The sequence below is a fragment of the Scyliorhinus canicula genome, chromosome 17 (genome assembly GCF_902713615.1).
Source record: "Scyliorhinus canicula chromosome 17, sScyCan1.1, whole genome shotgun sequence".
NCBI classification, from domain to species: domain Eukaryota; kingdom Metazoa; phylum Chordata; class Chondrichthyes; order Carcharhiniformes; family Scyliorhinidae; genus Scyliorhinus; species Scyliorhinus canicula.
The window spans coordinates 62704795-62722454 of NC_052162.1; the positions used below are offsets into that span (position 1 = coordinate 62704795).

The window sequence follows — 17660 nt, forward strand, 5'->3', positions numbered from 1 at the left end:
GGGGTGCAGATGGCCAGGAGTTGGGGGATTCTCCATAAGCTTAACTTCACCAGAAGTTAATTTAATTTAAAAGGTGGGACATGGTGCCGCTGTCGTTGGCGGGTAGAGTGCAGTCCGTCAAAATGACGGTTCTCCCGAGGTTCTTGTTCCTCTTCCAGTGCTTGCCCATCTTTATCCCTAGGGCCTTTTTTAAAAGGGTGACCAGCAGCATAATGGGCTTTGTTTGGGCGCATGGCACCCCGAGGGTGAAGAGGATCTTTTTGGAACGGGGTAGAGATAGGGGGGGGCTGGCATTGCCCAATCTCTCGGGGTACTACTGGGCGGCCAATGTGTCGATGGTGCGCAAGTGGGTGATGGAGGGGGAGGGGGCAGCATGGAAACGGATGGAGAGAGCGTCCTGTGGGGATACGAGCCTGGGGGCCCTGGTAACGGCGCCGTGGCCGCTCCCTCCCACGAGGTATACCACGAGTCCGGTGGTGGCGGCTACCCTCAAGATTTGGGGGCAGTGGAGGCGACATAGGGGAGAAGTGGGGGGCTCGATGGAGGCTCCGTTGAGGGGGAACCATAGGTTCGTCCCGAGGAACATGGATGGGGGATTTCAGGGTTGGCACAGACAGCTGAGGGACCTGTTTATCGACGGGAGGTTTGCGAGCCTGGGGGAGTTGGAGGAGAAATTTGGGCTCCCCCGGGAAACATGTTCAGGTATCTGCAGGTAAAGGCATTTGCTAGACGGCAGGTGGAGGGATTCCCTGCGCTTCCTGCGAGGGGGGTGAGGGACAGGTTGCTTTCAGGAGTATGGGTCGGAAAAAGGCCTGCAAACTTCCTTTCAAATTATTAAAGGTTGGAACATTAACAATCTCAGGAACCATACCAGGAACACATACTCTGTCAAAGCCAAAGTAGAGAGGTGGGAGTCATGTAACATACTGAGTTGTTGTACTGAAAGGCAGTCAGCCATCTACAAAGCTCAGAAAGTGTTCTGTCCAAGTTTGAATGCCTGCCCCATCTACACAGTTGCACAATGGTTAGCACTGCTGCCTCACCGCGCCAGGGACCGGGGTTCATTTTTGGCCTCAGGTGACTGTCTGTGTGAGGTTTGCACATTCTCCCTGTGTCTGCGTAGGTTTTCTCCGGGTGCTCCGGTTTCCACCCATAGCCCAAATATGTGCAGGTTAGGTGGATTGGCCGTGCTAAATTACCCCTTAATGTCCAAAGATGTGTAGGTTAGGTGAAGGGGTATTGGGTTATTGTGGGGAGTGGGCTTGTATAGAGTGCTCTTTCAAAGAGTCGGTGCAGACTCAATGGGCAGAAAGGCCTCCTTCTGCACTGTAGGGATTCTATTCTATGATACAGGAATCTTCTGGATGTCTATACCATCACCTGCAAGACTAATCCATCTTTGCATGCCTATCTCATCATGGTAGTCACCTCAACTGAAAAAGTAAATTCACCAGCATCAGTTTTCAGCTTGCCAACCTCTGTGAAGGATACAACAGAGGACTTTGGGTGAGACATTGCAGCTGTTCATGCCAGCGGGATCTTCCTGTTCTGCTGACGGTGTCTCCCCGTCACAGGTTTCTTGATGACGTGGCCTGGGTTCATTGGGAAATCCTATTGACAGCAGCGGGACCAGAATATTCCCTCTGCTGGCCAATGGCGGGCCACCTCACACCGATGAGAATCATGCTGCAGGGAGATCAGAGAATCCTGCCCTATGATTCTGGATTCACAGGACTTAATAATTCTTTATTCTTTGCCCTGTAAATCTTTCTTTCTCTATCCCTAGTTTATTGTATGAATGCACTGGGGGCTACGTAGCAACTCTCCTTGTTTTTTGAGTATGTGCGAATAAACTAGCCCTTTAAGTTCACCCTATCTCTCGTTTGCTGTGGGGTTATTAATAGAAATTTGGTCACACCAAAACTGAAGGGTTGGGAAATGTGCCACAAAGAGAGGATTACTTCAAAACCCCTTTCTGTTTATGGAGAGTGAGAGGAGAAATCAGGACTGTTTAAATTAAACCCCCTCCTGTCCGTAGCACTAGAATGAGCACAATTATTTTTAAGAAAAAACATAGTTTGCTTATAGTTTGCTCATTAATTCAAACCTTCTCTCTTTTTTTTTATCTCCTGAAAGCATTTCCTCCTTAATCTTTTTTAATAATCTTTATTGTCACGAGTAGGCTTACATTGCAATGAAGTTACTGTGAAAAGTTCCTAGTCACCACATTCCGGCGCCTGTTCGGGTACACAGAAGGAGAATTCAGAATGTCCAAATCACCTAACAGTACGTCTTTCAGGACTAGTGGGAGGAAACCGGAGCACCCGGAGAAAACCCATGCAGACACGGGGAGAACGTGCAGACTCTGCACAGACAGTGACCCAAGCTGGGAATTGAACCTGGGACTCTGATACTGTGAAGCCACATTGCTAACCACTGTGCTGCCGTGCTGCCCCTAAAATGGTACAATTCCACTATATTGCTGCATGTATCTCACCACCTCATCCAAGTAACTCCCCTCCATCTGTCAGCTTAAACAGTATCAGAAGGGGGTTCAATAGTGGAAGGAACATCATGTCCACACACGGGCATTTTGCTTTTAATTATTTATTCATGGGATGTGACCATAGTTTGCTTTTTCCTAATTAACCTCAAAGGTAGTGGTGAGCCGGTGCCTTGACTATGTCAGTCCATTTGGTGTAGGTACATCCAGATACTGTTAGAAAGAGAGTTCCTAGGGTAGCATGGTGGCGGAGTGGTTAGCATTGTTGCCTCACGGCACCGAGGTCCCAGGTTCGATCCCAGCTCTGTGTCACTGTCTGTGTGGAGTTTGCACATTCTCCCCGTGTTTGCGTGGGTTTCGCCCCCAAAGATGTGCAGGCTAGGTGGATTGGTTGTACTAAATTGCCCCTTAATTTAAAAAAAAAATGAATTGGGTACTCTAAATTTATCACACAAAAAAAGAGAGTTCCTAAGGCTGTAATGATGTCTGAAGTCCAATGGTCCTGATAAAACCCAAACCGAACATCATTTGCTGAGTAATTGTCGCTTGGTAGCACCGTCAGCAAAACCTTCCATCACGCTGTTTGAAGATTGAGTGTAGGCCGTCGGGGCAGTAATCAGCCAGATTGGAGTTGTTCTGATTTTTCGTGAACAGGAGTAATGCTGCAATTGTCCACATTGTCGGGTTGATGCTAATATTTGTAAATGTAGACTTCCGGTTGCGGCTATGCGGAGCTAAGTTGCACGTTCGGCAGCTCCCGCTAGGAACGGACCTTTCGGCTCTTTTTAGGGCCCCCAGCGGTACTTTTTCGACGTTTCCCGACATGGGAAGGAGTCAGCAACATTTCCCCAGCAGTGTATGGCCTGGACCAGGAGTGGGGGGAGTAAAAAGAGTGGTAGCAAAGCCAAAGCAGGTGCGAGGGAAGAAGCACAAGATGGCGGCGGGTGGAGACCAGGCGACATGGATGCAGTGGGCACAGGAGCAGCAGGAGGCTCTTCAGCGCTGCTTCAGGGAGCTTAAAGTGGAGCTGCTGGAGCTGATGGCTTCAATTGATAAGCTGCTGGAGACCCAGACGGCCCAGGGGGTGGCGACAAAAGGTGTCCGAAAACGAGGACAAGATCTTAGGCCTCGCTGTGAAGGTGGAGGCGCACGAAGCGCTCCATAAAAAATATATTTGTAAATGTATTGGAACAGCATGGCTAGGGGCACAGCTGCTCCTGGAACATAAGTTTTGAATACCACAGTGGGGATTTTTCAGTGCCCATACTTTTGCAGAATCTATTGTCTTCAGCCATTTCTTGATATCACATAGAGTGAATCAAATTGGTTGACGTCTGTGCTGCTGGAGACTTGAGGGACAGCCCGAGATGGATCATCGATTTTTACACTTCCGGCTGAAGATGGTTGAAAATGTTTCAGCCTTATCTTTTACACTGGTCTGCTGGGCTCTCCCATCATGGAGGATGGGGGTGTTTGTGGAACCTCCGAGAGTTATTTAATTGTCCACCACCATTCACAATTGGGTGTAGCTGGACTGTAAAGATTTGATCTGATCCACTGGTTATGGGATTGCTTACCTGTCTATAGCAAGTTGTTTTCGCTGTTTAGCATGCATACAATCCTGTATTGAGGCTTCACCAGGTTGACACCTCATTTATGGATATGTCAGGTGCTGTTTCTGGGTTGGTCCCTGACTTAATAATGGTAGAATGCGAAATATGCTGGCTAGCAGTAACTGGATAGTGATCACGAGCTCTGGCTGCTTCTCTAACCTAGAGTTGTTGTGATGCTCCAAACTGCTAGTCGAGCTGACATCAGCTAACTCGGTGCTACCAAGCATCAAACCTTGAACTTTGGACTGTGTGGCTCAGTATATTACAGTAAGAAGTCTTACAACACCAGGTTAAAGTCCAACAGGTTTGTTTCCAACACGAGCTTTCGGAGCACGGCTCCTTCTTCACCTGAAGAAGGAGCCGTGCTCCGAAAGCTCGTGTTTGAAACAAACCTGTTGGACTTTAACCTGGTGTTGTAAGACTTCTTACTGTGCTCACCCCAGTCCAACGCCGGCATCTCCACATCACAGTATATTACAGGTAATGAAGCTATTTTGAGAATGATATAATTAACTGGGCATTTTAACATTCAATAACCAACTTGCTTCCTCAGTATTTTATTGATCCATTAATGCTAATTTACCAGCATTTAAAGTCCAATTTATAATTTCTCTTAATCAAAGCCGCTCTGTGGATTATGTTAGCCTTTAATGAAGACAATGTGGGATATTCTTGCCCTCCCTTCCCTGGCAAATAATGCAAAAGGTGGGTGATCTTCGGATTACTCATTACAAGATTGAACCGTATTGTAGGGCAGTTTATAAACACTGCATACAATGGTGCGATGGATGTTTACACAGTACAAATTTCCAAATGGCAAGTTTCCAAATCACACCCTGAGTTAGGGAGTATGTCGAAAGTGGAAGCTATGCCGTATAAAAACAGGGAGAGGAACCACAGAACACTGTTGCATATTTCACAGAGGCTGGTTAAAGAGTAACAAGCAAAGTTAAGGGAGGTCTCCATATTCTGGGGAACATGCACTCTGTCACACAACAGCTGAAAGATTTTACATTCCTTTCTTCAGATGGGTGAAGTCCAAAGCAAGGAAGGATGACACTAATGACACCAGATATGATGGTAAGATATACCTTTTCTCCATGAAATACAAATGGATTTGTTACTGAGTATGAATAGTGCTTTATCTCTGGCTCTTTCGTTCATGTGGAAGAAGGGCTATATTTTTAAAATAAAACTTTACACCCTAACTTGATGATTCAGCACTTCACACAAGCTCTGAGTGTTGATGCTGTGTACATTTAATATGCATGCATATTTAAGGCAACTGTTCGTCCTGTACCATAAATGTGTACTCAGAGTCAGTATCTCAGCCAGTTCTTTAGCCTAAAAATTCATCTTTCTACGCTGTCCTCACCTCAATGATTGAAATTGTCACCCTGCTGATTCATTTTAAATTCTGTTACCTGTTTGCTGTTGTTTTTCCACAATATGTAGGATTTGATAATCAAGTCCACTTTCCATTGTTGAGAGTCAAGCAACAGGGTACAATCCAAACCTCCTTGAGAGAACTTTCCCCAATTTTTCTCCACCTTTCCTGAAAGTTTTAACTTGGACTGGAGTATAGTTTCAGAGGCACCAAACATGTTCCTTCATATAATTGGTCATTTCTATGTACAAGCTTAAACAATGATTCATTCATATGAGCTCTGCCTGAAGGCATTTCATTTGTACATTGTCTACTGAAGCTTCAGCCTAAGTCATTTTGTTGCCGTTTTTTGTCAGTGGTGGTTTATTGCCTTCCACTCGCAAGGACGAGGAGGAAATTCTCTAGTCTACCTTAGCCAGAACAAGAATAAAGCTGCACTAGTGGCATTATTCTGAACATGCATTAGTCATCTAGACTGAATCACTAAACAATGATTATAAGCATGAGATTTGACCATAGATAGTTGTACCAATTATCCAGATCCTGTCTTCACTCATGTAGATCATATTGAGTTATGGTTGACCAACAAATGGAGTGGTGGCCAGTTACTCACTATCAAAGGGGCAGCATGGTAGTGCAGTGGTTAGCACAGCTTCTTCACAGCTCCAGGGTCCCAGGTTCGATTCCCAGCTTGAGTCACTGTCTGTGCGGAGTCTGCAGTATAATTGGGACATGATCCGATCGGCTAACCAGAGTGGGCCGGAGGTGAAATTCTGAACTAGAACCAGGTCACCCACCTAGAATGATGTCACCCCTTTATGATGTATGTTGATTTTTCTGGGAGGCCTGATGTGCCTCCACCTCCCTGTCAAATTTGGAAATATCAAGTCCGAACGAGTCCTGAGGCGATGGTCCACAAGCAATTCAGCCAGTGTCTCCCTATGTGTGCGTGGGTTTCCTCCGGATGCTTCAGTTTCTTCCCACAGTCCAAAGATGCGCAGGTTAGGTGGATTGGCCATTTTAAATTGCCCTTAGTGTCCAAAAAGGGTAGGTGGGGTTACTGGGTTAGGGGGATAAAGAGGATAGGGGTGGAGGCATGGGGCTTAAGTAGGGTGCTCTTTCCAAGGGCCGATGCAGACTCGATGGGCCGAATGGCCTCATTCTGCACTGTAAATTCTAAGAAAAGCAGCAGTGATATAGGCCTACGTATGAAACAGGAAGACATATTGGGAATTAGTGGATAGGCCTCTTTTTAAAATGTGCTGGGTGCTATGTCTGGAGTGGACTACTGACTCCATTTTGAGACTGATAGTGCCATATTAATATCAGATGATATAATTTAAAATTGACTCCAATGCCCACTACACACATTTCCATTACATACATGATCGGCAATGGAAATCATGGATAATTTATAATGTGTATATGACTGTGGTGGCTCGAGATAATAAACTGGTAACTTTGAGTAAATGAATGGGGTTTATTAATGATAGGAAAATACAGGCACAATGCTGGATATGTCTTTATTCTCCAGCTCCGGGGTCCACACTGCCCGGGTCCTTGCTGTCAAAGGCCCGCACTTTCTCTCTATTGGTCGGGGTTGATTGGTCCTGAGCCAGTCATGTGGAACGCAAAGCCGTCCCCCCACCTTAAAGGGGCCGCGCTACCACAATTCCCCCCCCCCCCTCAAAGTCCCTCATTACATTTTATAAAGTAAGCTATATAACAACACCATATACGAGGTCAAGAGATATGAGGGAAAAGAGTCCATCACAGAATCAGCCTGTCCGGGGACCATCAAGTCCCCCAGCTGGCTCCCCCGTCTCTGAGGTAGGTTTGTTGTTTGCCAAAAATGATAGTTCAGGTGATACGACCCCTTCTGTTGGGCTGCTCGTCTAGCTAGCTCCCACCTGGACTGACGGAGAGGCTGATTCTGAAATTCCCAGTTCCCTCTGCTCTGGAAAAGCCACAGGAGTGCCAATGGCATTAGTTGAATCCATCTGATCTGGAATGGGGGTTACCATCCCCCGGCTCCTTACATGGTCGACGTGCTTCCGCACAGTGCTGCAGTTGACATTGACCACATACGATCCTAATTGGGACATGATCCGATCGGCTAACCAGAGTGGGCCGGAGGTGAAATTCTGAACTAGAACCAGGTCACCCACCTAGAATGATGTCACCCCTTTATGATGTATGTTGATTTTTCTGGGAGGCCTGATGTGCCTCCACCTCCCTGTCAAATTTGGAAATATCAAGTCCGAACGAGTCCTGAGGCGATGGTCCACAAGCAATTCAGCCAGTGTAACCCCCCTTGGTGGTGTGGTAGTTTGTGTTGTAGGACAACAGGAGGTTGGCCAGCTGATGGCACATTGCTTCCTCATAGCACCTTTTAAAGTCTGCACGGCCCTTTCTGCCAACCTGTTGGATGCAAGGTGACATGGGGCTATCGTGGTATGTTGAACTCGGTTTGTCAGAATGAAGTGTAATAAATCATCACCAGTAAAAGGTGTATCATTATCAGACACAACGGCTTGTGGAAGACCATGTATGGCGAATACCTGGCGTAAGGTGTCCACGGTAGCCACCGAGGTTGCAGCTCCCTGTATGGATAGCCACTTGGAATGAGCGTCTACCAAGACAAAATGTATTGTGCCCAAGAAAGGGCCTGCACTCTGACCCATTGGCCACCTGGCCACTCCTAAGGAGTGGAGATTGGCCGAAGGACGTAACGATTGTTGAGTCTAGTGGGGAATACATTCCTGTCCCATTTCCTCAATAGCTTTATCGATTCGCAACCACCATATAACTGTGAGCCAGCATCTTTATCTTTGCTTGGCCCGGATGGGAGCTGTGTAATTCTTATAGGAGGGATTCCCTCGTTGGAGGTGGAACAACGACTCGAGACCCTCAAAGTATTACTCCATCCTCATAGGTTAGTTCATCCCTGCAAGCAAAGTAGGGCCTCGACTGTTTGGGCTTCTCATGATGCCAGCCGGTTTGTATCATCTGTTTCACCTTGGATAATAATAAATCTCGCTGAGCCCAATTTTAGATATGTCCGGTTAACATCGGCAAGGTGTCCAAGAAGTTCAGCACCAAGACCAAAACTACTCCAGGTGTGGCCTCACCAAGGCACTGTACAATTGCAGCAATACATCCCTGCTTCTATACTCAAAACCTCTTGCAATGAAGGCCAACATACCATTGGCCTCCTTTACCACCTCTGCACCTGCATGCTTACCTTCAATGAATGGTGCACAAGGACACCCAGGTCCCGCTGCACACTCCCCTCTCCCAATTTACAACCATTCGGGTAGTAATCTGCCTTCCTTTTTTTGCTTCCAAAATGAATAACCTCACACTTATCCAAATTATACTGCATCTGTCATTGGTTTGCCCACTCACCCAACCTGTCCAGATCTTGCTGTAGGATCCCTGCATCCTCATCACAATTCGCCTTCCCACCTAATTTGGTATCATCTGCAAACTTTGAGATGTTACATTTTGTTCCCTCATCCAAATCATTGATATATATTGTGAATACCTGGGGTCCCAGCACGGATCCCTGTGGTACCCCACTGGTTACTGCCTGCCTATTTGACAAGAACCCATTAATCCCTGCTCTTTGATTCCTCTCTGCCAACCAGTTTTCTATCCACCGCAATACATTTCCCCCAATCCCATGCGCTTTAATTTTGCACAATAATCTCTTATGCAGGACTTTGTCAAACGCCTTCTGAAAGTCCAAATATACCACATCGACTGGCTCCCCTGTGTTGACTGTACTGGTTACCTCGTCAAAGAATTCCAACAGATTTGCCAAGCATGATTTTTCCTTCATAAATCCATGCTGACTCTGACTGATCCTGCCACTGCTTTCTAATCGCTTAGCTCTAGATTCAACCATTTGATGCAAAGTGTAAGGGACTAGTCTGGTCTTAAAAAACTTGGATGTCAAGTCTGGATTGACATGAATTTGGCCTTCACGCCTTGATCCCACCTAACCCATTGTGGGATCTTTGCAGAATGTCTTGTAAACAGCTGTTTTAGATTTTAAAGATTTCCAGCCAATTTAGTTTAATTCGCTGCAACCAGTCCCTTCCCATCGGGTTTGGTCTGTGCCCCTGTGACAATCAAAAGCAACTGGGCTTGTTCTTTGTAAGCTACTGGTGTACTGGTGCTCCTAAGAATATTTAGGGTTTTCGTTGGATAGATTAAGAGCTTGGTGCAGTGTCTGTATGACACCACTGGATGGTGTGGTTTGTATTTACTATATTGTACAGTTATAGTGTATGATACCGTAATACAATACGCCAGTATATTTGTAATATTGTAATGCATGGTAATGTGATATACTGAATGGTTGAGTGTTCATACATTTGAGTGCTTCTGGTTGTGCTAATTGGTTTCTGAATTCCAGGAATATGGGCAGTCGAAGAATCTTATCAGGAGAAAATGCCAGGAAACAAAGGACTGGTGTTGAAGTCCCATGCCAAACATCATGCCATTGCCGCATACTTTAAGAAACCCTTTCATTTCAAAAACCTGCCTCTCATTGTGCAGTGAGTATCGTGTTTTCATTCAAAGCCTCTAGTGTGACATGTAATGTAGCAAAAGAATTACACAGGACCACTATAAGGAATATTTGTGAAGTACAGCTGCATGGACGCTAACTGCCCCCCCTTTCCCTCATCCAAGTTCAAACAGTAACACCTAGCATTTGGAATATCCATGAAACATGAAAGTTTCTTTTTTTTCCCAAAGCTTAGTTTATGGCAGAAAACCCCTTTGGAACAGTTGGTACTTGAAGGCTCAGCATAGGAACCTGAAGATACGAAAGGCAATCCTATTAGAATACAGTCCTCGCTGGGGTGGCAGCGGGTAGAGTTGGAGGGGGGGGGGTGATTTTTTGGGGGATGCAAGGGTGTAAGGATATTGTGCCTGTTTGCTGTTGCCCCGGTTGCTTTTTGATTTTCTTCTTTGTTATGTATTTATTTGAAAATGCCTCCAATAAAATATTTTTCCAAAAAAAAAGAATGAAATAGTCCCCAACTGGCAACATTTTAATATTTGTGTTAGGCTTCTTCAAAGGACCATTGCAACTGTACAACTGAAATGAAGTGCTGTTTCATTGCATCAGCTGCATTATACATCTCTAATTTACATAATGCCTGAAGATTTAACCAGCTTTGTACCCAGTTATTGCATGAGCTCTTAGCATGATGTTCATTGCCTCAGATATGGAGCAGGCATCCGATTAGATGTGGTTACACATGCCCCCCCCACATCTGCAGTAACACCAGGACTGGGTTATTTTCCCTTTGTAATGATGTAAGGTGCTGTCCATTTGCAATGGTACAATAAAATGCAACGGAGAGGTATTATTGCAGAATTTTAAATGTCACCAATTTCAGCAGTTATTTTAAGATCCAGCTTCTGGTTTCGGAAACCATTTATAAAATGGTTCAACCTCCAATCCAGATCATGGGTCCTTCTTTATTTGAGTTAAAGCATTGAACAGGTTGCTGATGTACAATAATTACGAGAGATAATGAGCTTGTTCCTGTCCATGGCAATGTCCATTCATAAGCACTTTCCAGCAGGGATGTTTATAGTTATCAGGAGTTTGAGCTGTGTCATGTTTCTCCCTCCTTAGCCTACAGACACTGATGCGAATTGTAGTGTTAGCAAGCATCACAATTAGCTGTCTTGCACCATTTTGGTGAGACGTTGGGTGATATAACAATGCAATTTTGGTGCTCCCATATATTGGATATATACAGGGTTTAATTTCAAATCTTGCAGCTGATCCAAAACTGGCAAATGTAATGAACTGTGAGGAGGATGGTAACAGACATAGACTGATGAAATGGACAGACACGTGGCAGAAGAAGTTTGAGAAAAGGAGAGGCAATATAAAGTAAATGCCCTTCTACGATTTAGAAGGGTGCAGAAATAAATAGATCAACGGGTCTCTGAAGTTAACAGTAGAAGTTGAGGTGGCTTTTAAAGGGCATTTGGAATCCTTGGCTTTATAAATAGAGTCATAGACTACAAAAATAAGGAAGTTATGCTAAACCTATACACTGCTTAGGCCCCAGCTGGAGAATTGTGTCTAGTTCTGGATGCCACTCTTTAGGTAGGAGTCAAGGGAGCCCAGAGGAGATTTATTAGAGTGGCACAGGAGACTATAGAAATTGGAGTTCTTCTTCGAGCAGGGAGGTCAAGTGAAAACATAATAGGGGTGTTCTAAACCTTGAAGGATTTTGACAGTAAGTAAGAAAACAATTTCCAATGGAAGAGTTGGTAATCAGAGGACACCGGTTTAATTGGCAAAAGAACAAGAGGCACAATGAGGGAAAACATTTGTGCAGCGAATTGTTATGAGCTGAAATGCGCTGCATGAAAGGTTGATCAAAGTAGATCCGATAGTAACTTTCAAAAGAGAATTGGATAAATACTTGAAATGGTAAAACAGTTTGCTTGATTTTCGGGAAACAGCGGGATGATGGGGTGGGACTTAGTTCTTTCAAAGTACCAACACAGACACACATGGGCCAAATCACCTCCTGTACTCTATCATTCTATAGATTCTATACCATTGCAGTTATTGGTAATGTTTAGCTTTGTGATCATTTATCCCCCATACTGTAACCAACATTAGAAACGTGTTATGAGGGAATAGCTGACTGGAGGCTGGAAACTTCTCCACAAGAATTCAGAGAAACCCATGGAGTTTCATTACTGGCCTTTCTCTTGAAATTCTTAGCAGAAAGTTAGTGAGATGTGCTGGCAGAGGCCTCCGACCTAGCCTCCTGGCCAGTGAATGGTGCTTAATGAGTGAAAACCAAAGAACAGAAAAAAGAAGAATATTAAATAACAAAACCAAAAAACAGGCTCAGGTATCATTGCAGTTAAATGTACTAGTGTCCATCCTCACTCTTCTACAGGTATGAGGTGCATTTCCAGAATGAAATCAAGTGCGGGGGTGCATATCTGAAGCTTCTGTCTGTAGATGATCAACTTGACCTGGTGAGTTGTCCTGTTGAGAAGTTAAGATTGACATCCTTTTGTTTGCACTGCAGTAGGAGACACCTCATTGCTGAATACAGCTAGACGGAGAGAAAGAACAACATCCAGGGAAATAAATAATTCATTTTTTATTTGCTGTTTCTCTTCGGCAATGATATTTGGATGGATGACTTTTCTACACAGAAGTATCATATAAATCCAAATTATTGTACCACAATTAGTAGGTAATACTCCACATGTAGAAGTAACTTTAACTTCCCAGAGACCCTCATGCAATGGTGAAAAACACTGAGGAATTACGGTCACGAAGGCTGCTTCATACAGTGATGTAATTCATAGCGTGCTGACCACTCACCTGTCCAAACCAAAGGAGGTCATCGAACTCAGTGGGTAGTATTTCCCAGACTGAGTTAGTCAGTGACTACTGCAAAGCCTGGACTGTACCAGTTGGTAATTAGTCATTCTTCAACTATTATTTGATGGTTAGCATCAATTTCAAAATGTATTGTTTAGTCATAACCGTCAATCCCAGACTGTGTGAGTGGGTGGTTACTGTTAAATCCAGACTATGTCCATTGTGTTGTGTGGCATTACCATTGTGCTAAATGGGATAAATACAGAATAAACCTAACAGCTCAAAACTAAGAATCCATGAGGCGCTTTGGGCCATCAGCAGTAGCAGAGCAGAACTGTGCTCAACTACGACCTGTAACCTCATGGCATGGCATGTACCTCACTCTACATTACCATCAAACTAAGGGATCAACCCTGATTCAATGAGACGTGTAGGAAGGCATTCCAGGAGCAGCATCAGGCATATCTAAAAATGATGTGTCAACCCAGCGAAGCCTCAACACAGGTCTACATGCATGCTAAACAACAAAAGCAACTTTCTCTTGACAGAGCTAAGTGATCCCATAACCATCGGATCAGATCAAAGCTCCACAGACCTGCCACCTTCAGCCGTGAATAGTGGTGCACAAATAAACAACTAATGAGAAGAGAAGGCTCCACAAGCCCATCCTCGGTGATGGGGTAGACCATCACATAATCACAAAAGATCTGGGGCCTCATGGTAGCATGGTGGTTAGCATCAATGCTTCACAGCTCCAGGGTCCCAGGTTCGATTCCCGGCTGGGTGGAGTCTGCACGTCCTCCCCGTGTGCGCGTGGGTTTCCTCCGGGTGCTCCGGTTTCCTCCCACAGTCCAAAGATGTGCGGGTTAGGTGGATTGGCCATGCTAAATTGCCCGTAGTGTAAGGTTAATGAGGGGATTGTTGGGTTACGGGTATACGGGTTACGTGGGTTTAAGTGGGGTGATCATTGTTCGGCACAACATCGAGGGCCGAAGGGCCTGTTCTGTGCTGTACTGTTCTATGTTCTATGTTCTATTAGACTGAAACATTTGCCAGAATTCTTCAGCCAGAGGTGCTGAATAGTCAGTCACCTTCTGGAGTCCCCAACAGGACTGGTGCCCATCTTCAGACAATTGAATTCACTCCATGTGACATCAAGAAATGGCTGAACACATTAGATACAGCAAAGGCTGTGGGCCCTAACAACATCTTAGCTATAATGCTAAAGAATGTGCCCTGAAACTAGTCCCACCCATACCCAAGCTGTTCCAGTAGGGCTACAGCACTGGCATCTACACAACAAAGTGGACAATTGCACAGGTCTGTCCTGTTCATAAAAGCCAGAACAAATCTAACCCAGCCAATTACTGCTGCATCAGTCTACTCCCGATCGTCAGAGTAAATGCCTGCACAGCAATACTCAGTTGCCATAGAATCCCTACAGTGCAGGAGGCCATTTGGCCCATCTAGTCTGCACCGACCCTCTGAAAGAGTACTTTACCCAAGCTCACTCCCCTCCCTATCCCATTAACCCCTTGATCTAACCTACACATCTTTTTGAACATTAAGAGGCAATTTAGCACAACCAATCCAACTAATCTGCACATCTTTGGACTGGAAGAAAACCGGAGAACCCGGAGGAAACCCACGCAGGCATGGGGAGAAAGTGCAAACTCCACACAGACAGTAACCCAAGGCCGGAATTGAACCAGGGTCCCCGGCACCGTGCCACCAGGACCACGCCACTGCATAATTCATCTCAGCCTTGGTCCAAACTTGGGCAAAAGAGCTGAATTCCAGAGGTGAGACGGACTGCTCTTGACATCAAGACAGCCTTTAACCAAGTGTGGCATCAAGGACCCATAGTAAAATTCAAACCGATGGGAATCAGGGGGAAAAAACTCCACCAGTTGGAGTCCTACCTAGTACAAAGGATGATGATAATGGCTGTCGGAGGTCAATTATCACAGTCCCAGGACATCACTTCAGGAGTTCCTGAGGATAGAGTCCTTGGTCTAATAATTATCAGCTGCTTCATCAATGACTTTCCGTCCTTCGTGAGATCCAAAATGGGATGATTGTTGATAATTGTACATTATTCAGTTCCATTCACAATTCCACAGATATTGAAACAGTTCATGCCTGCAAGTAGCAAAGCCTGAACAAAGGCTTGAACTGATAAGTGGCAAGTAACATTGCCTGGTGCTTATGAATGACCATCTCCAACAAGAATCTATCCATGACATTCAACAGCATTATTATTGCTGAAACATCCCATAGTGAATATCCTGGACCATGACCAGAAACATAAATGGACTAGCCACATAAATATTGTAACTACAAATGCATGTGAGAGATTGGATATTCCATGTTGAGTCACTCGCCACCTGACTCCCCACTTGCCTGAAAGAGGCAGTGGCATAATGATATTGTTGTTGGACTAGTAATCCAGAGACCCAGGGTAATGCTCTGGGGACCTGGGTTCGAATCCCGCCAGGGCAGTTGATGGAATTTGAATTCAATTCAAATCTGGAATTAAAAGTCTAATGACGACCATGAAACGATTGTCGAAGAAACCCATCTGGTTCACTAATGTCCCTTACTTGGTCTGGCTTACATTTGACTCCCAACCCACAGCAATGTGGTTGACTCTTAAGTGCCCTCAGGGATGGGCAATAAATGCTGGCCCAGCCAGTTAAGCTCGCATCCAATGAATAAAAGAAAACTCAGGAAACTCAACACCATCCAAGTCAAGAATTGTTTGGCACCCCCATCCATCATCTTTATATTCACCCCCTTCACTGCCAGAATGCAGTGGCTGCATTGTGTACCATCTACAAGAGGCACTGCAAAAACTCAACAAGGTTTCTTGCACCTGTTTCGGATGCTTGGGAACACGACCACAAGTTCTCCTCCAAGGCACACATCACTCTGACTTAAGTAATATTTTGCCACTGGGTCAAAATCATGGAACTCTTAACCTGACAGCACTATGGGTGAACTACACAGGCAGCAGCAGTTCAAGAAGGCAGCTCACCACCACTTTCTCAAGGCAATTGAGGATGTATAATAAAAACTAGCTTTACTGGTGATACTCAGAACCAATGAAAAAAAGGTAATTGCTATCAATCCCACACTATGTTGACAGGTGATTACCATTGATCCCAGACTATATCAATGGATGATTATTAATATTGACCATTGACAATGTTCAGTGTTCACTATTGTCCTAGACTGTCGATCATTGATTACCATTGATATCATTCTGTCAACGTTTTCATGGAGACAATGGGTACCAGCTTGATACTGAGACAGGAACACAGATAAAATAGTTTGAGTGAGTTCTGCACATGTTGAAAACCTCTCGTAATCTGGATGATTTTCTTAAGATTTATTTATTCTGTTCTTTATAAGTTCTAACATTGTTTTTACAGGAACAGTTCTTTGACAAGACCGCTTACACAATTATGTTTGGCCCAGACAAGTGCGGGCAGGACTATAAATTGCACTTCATCTTCAGACATAGGGATCCAGTGACGGGTGCATACGAGGAGAAGCATGCCAAGAAAACAGATGTGGACCTCCAGAGTTACTTCATCGACAAAAGACCTCATCTGTATACACTGAGTAACATGATCCTCTTAATCATTCTATTGCATTCAGAAATAGGTCCATGAGAGGGACGGAAATCATTAAGAAAGTACCATCCATGGATTAGGATTAGAATAAAACTTGCAGGCTTCATATGTGAGATAGCAATCATTCAGCATCCTTATTAATGATGAAATATTTAATCAAACACCACAGAGCAGGCAAATCTACTGATCTGATCACATTTGAATATAGCAACTAAACAGTCTAGCAACTTGCCATTAGATATCTGTGAGTGAAAATAATAATTGAACACATCTTACATATTACTCTATAGTTTAAGACAATCTGCAGAGCCAACCTTTCTGCAGCAAATTCAGATTATAGTACAGGTACCAAAACCAGTTCCACTGACCTCTGATGAGTGGCTTCATTATTGCACCTTAGTGGCATCAGTACATTGTAATATATTGATATATTATATTAGCATGTATAATGTATAATTGTTATGCTTAAAATTACTTCTCACTTTGACTTATTCTCTTTTATCTCTTTCCCTACATCCAATAACATTTCATAAATGACTGGCTTAGTTGTGAGACCTGATAGCAGTTTTGAGATGCTAATAGATGAGAACTCTGTGAGTAAAGGAAACCTCCTGCAAGACATGAGTCCGCCTGTCAATCCTCCCAAAGAGATCGATGATCCCAGCCATCAAAAACCTGAAGACTGGGATGACAGACTTCAAATACCTGATCCAGAGTCAGTGAAGCCCCATGACTGGTGAGGATTAAGCAAGCTCAGGTTCAGTGGAAATGTTTGTACAAATGTACAGTAGTCTCTTTGTACACCAAAACTCTTTCCAGCACCAAAACTAGAAATGATCATGAATCCAAAATCAGCAAACAACGCCCCAATATTAGAGACCACAAATGGGCATCTATCCGCCAACAGGAGAGAAGATCACTTGTATTGAGACCTACCTCTCACAGACAATACAGATCATCAGGAAATAGGACTCCCTTCCATCAATAGTAGAGAACACTATTGAATTGATGGCACTTTCCCTTACTCTTAAAACCACTGCGAATAAAGAAAAAATATCTCACAGTCTGAGGCCACCAGGAAATTGGGACTTAATCCTTCGAGTCTGAATACAGGGATCCATAGAATCCC

At 44.4% G+C, this 17660-nt stretch overlaps 2 protein-coding genes across 4 annotated transcripts in view; one reads left to right on the forward strand and one right to left on the reverse strand.

Moving 5' to 3' along the window:
- The window catches only part of LOC119951732 (calnexin-like), a 42869-nt gene that overhangs the window by 9655 nt on the left and 15554 nt on the right, over positions 1-17660 (forward strand). For all 3 annotated transcript variants that reach the window (XM_038775035.1, XM_038775036.1, XM_038775038.1), the window contains exons 4-8: positions 5144-5196; positions 9927-10068; positions 12457-12538; positions 16328-16520; positions 17078-17267. In XM_038775035.1, coding sequence (XP_038630963.1) covers positions 5144-5196; positions 9927-10068; positions 12457-12538; positions 16328-16520; positions 17078-17267 — 660 coding nt within the window. The remainder of the gene's footprint in view (positions 1-5143; positions 5197-9926; positions 10069-12456; positions 12539-16327; positions 16521-17077; positions 17268-17660) is intronic.
- Positions 11810-17660, reverse strand: part of LOC119951733 (short coiled-coil protein B) — an 84997-nt gene continuing 79146 nt past the window's right edge. The window contains exon 5 of the mRNA XM_038775041.1: positions 11810-12618. Within this exon, the coding sequence (XP_038630969.1) occupies positions 12603-12618 (16 nt within the window). The 3' untranslated portion in view covers positions 11810-12602. The remainder of the gene's footprint in view (positions 12619-17660) is intronic.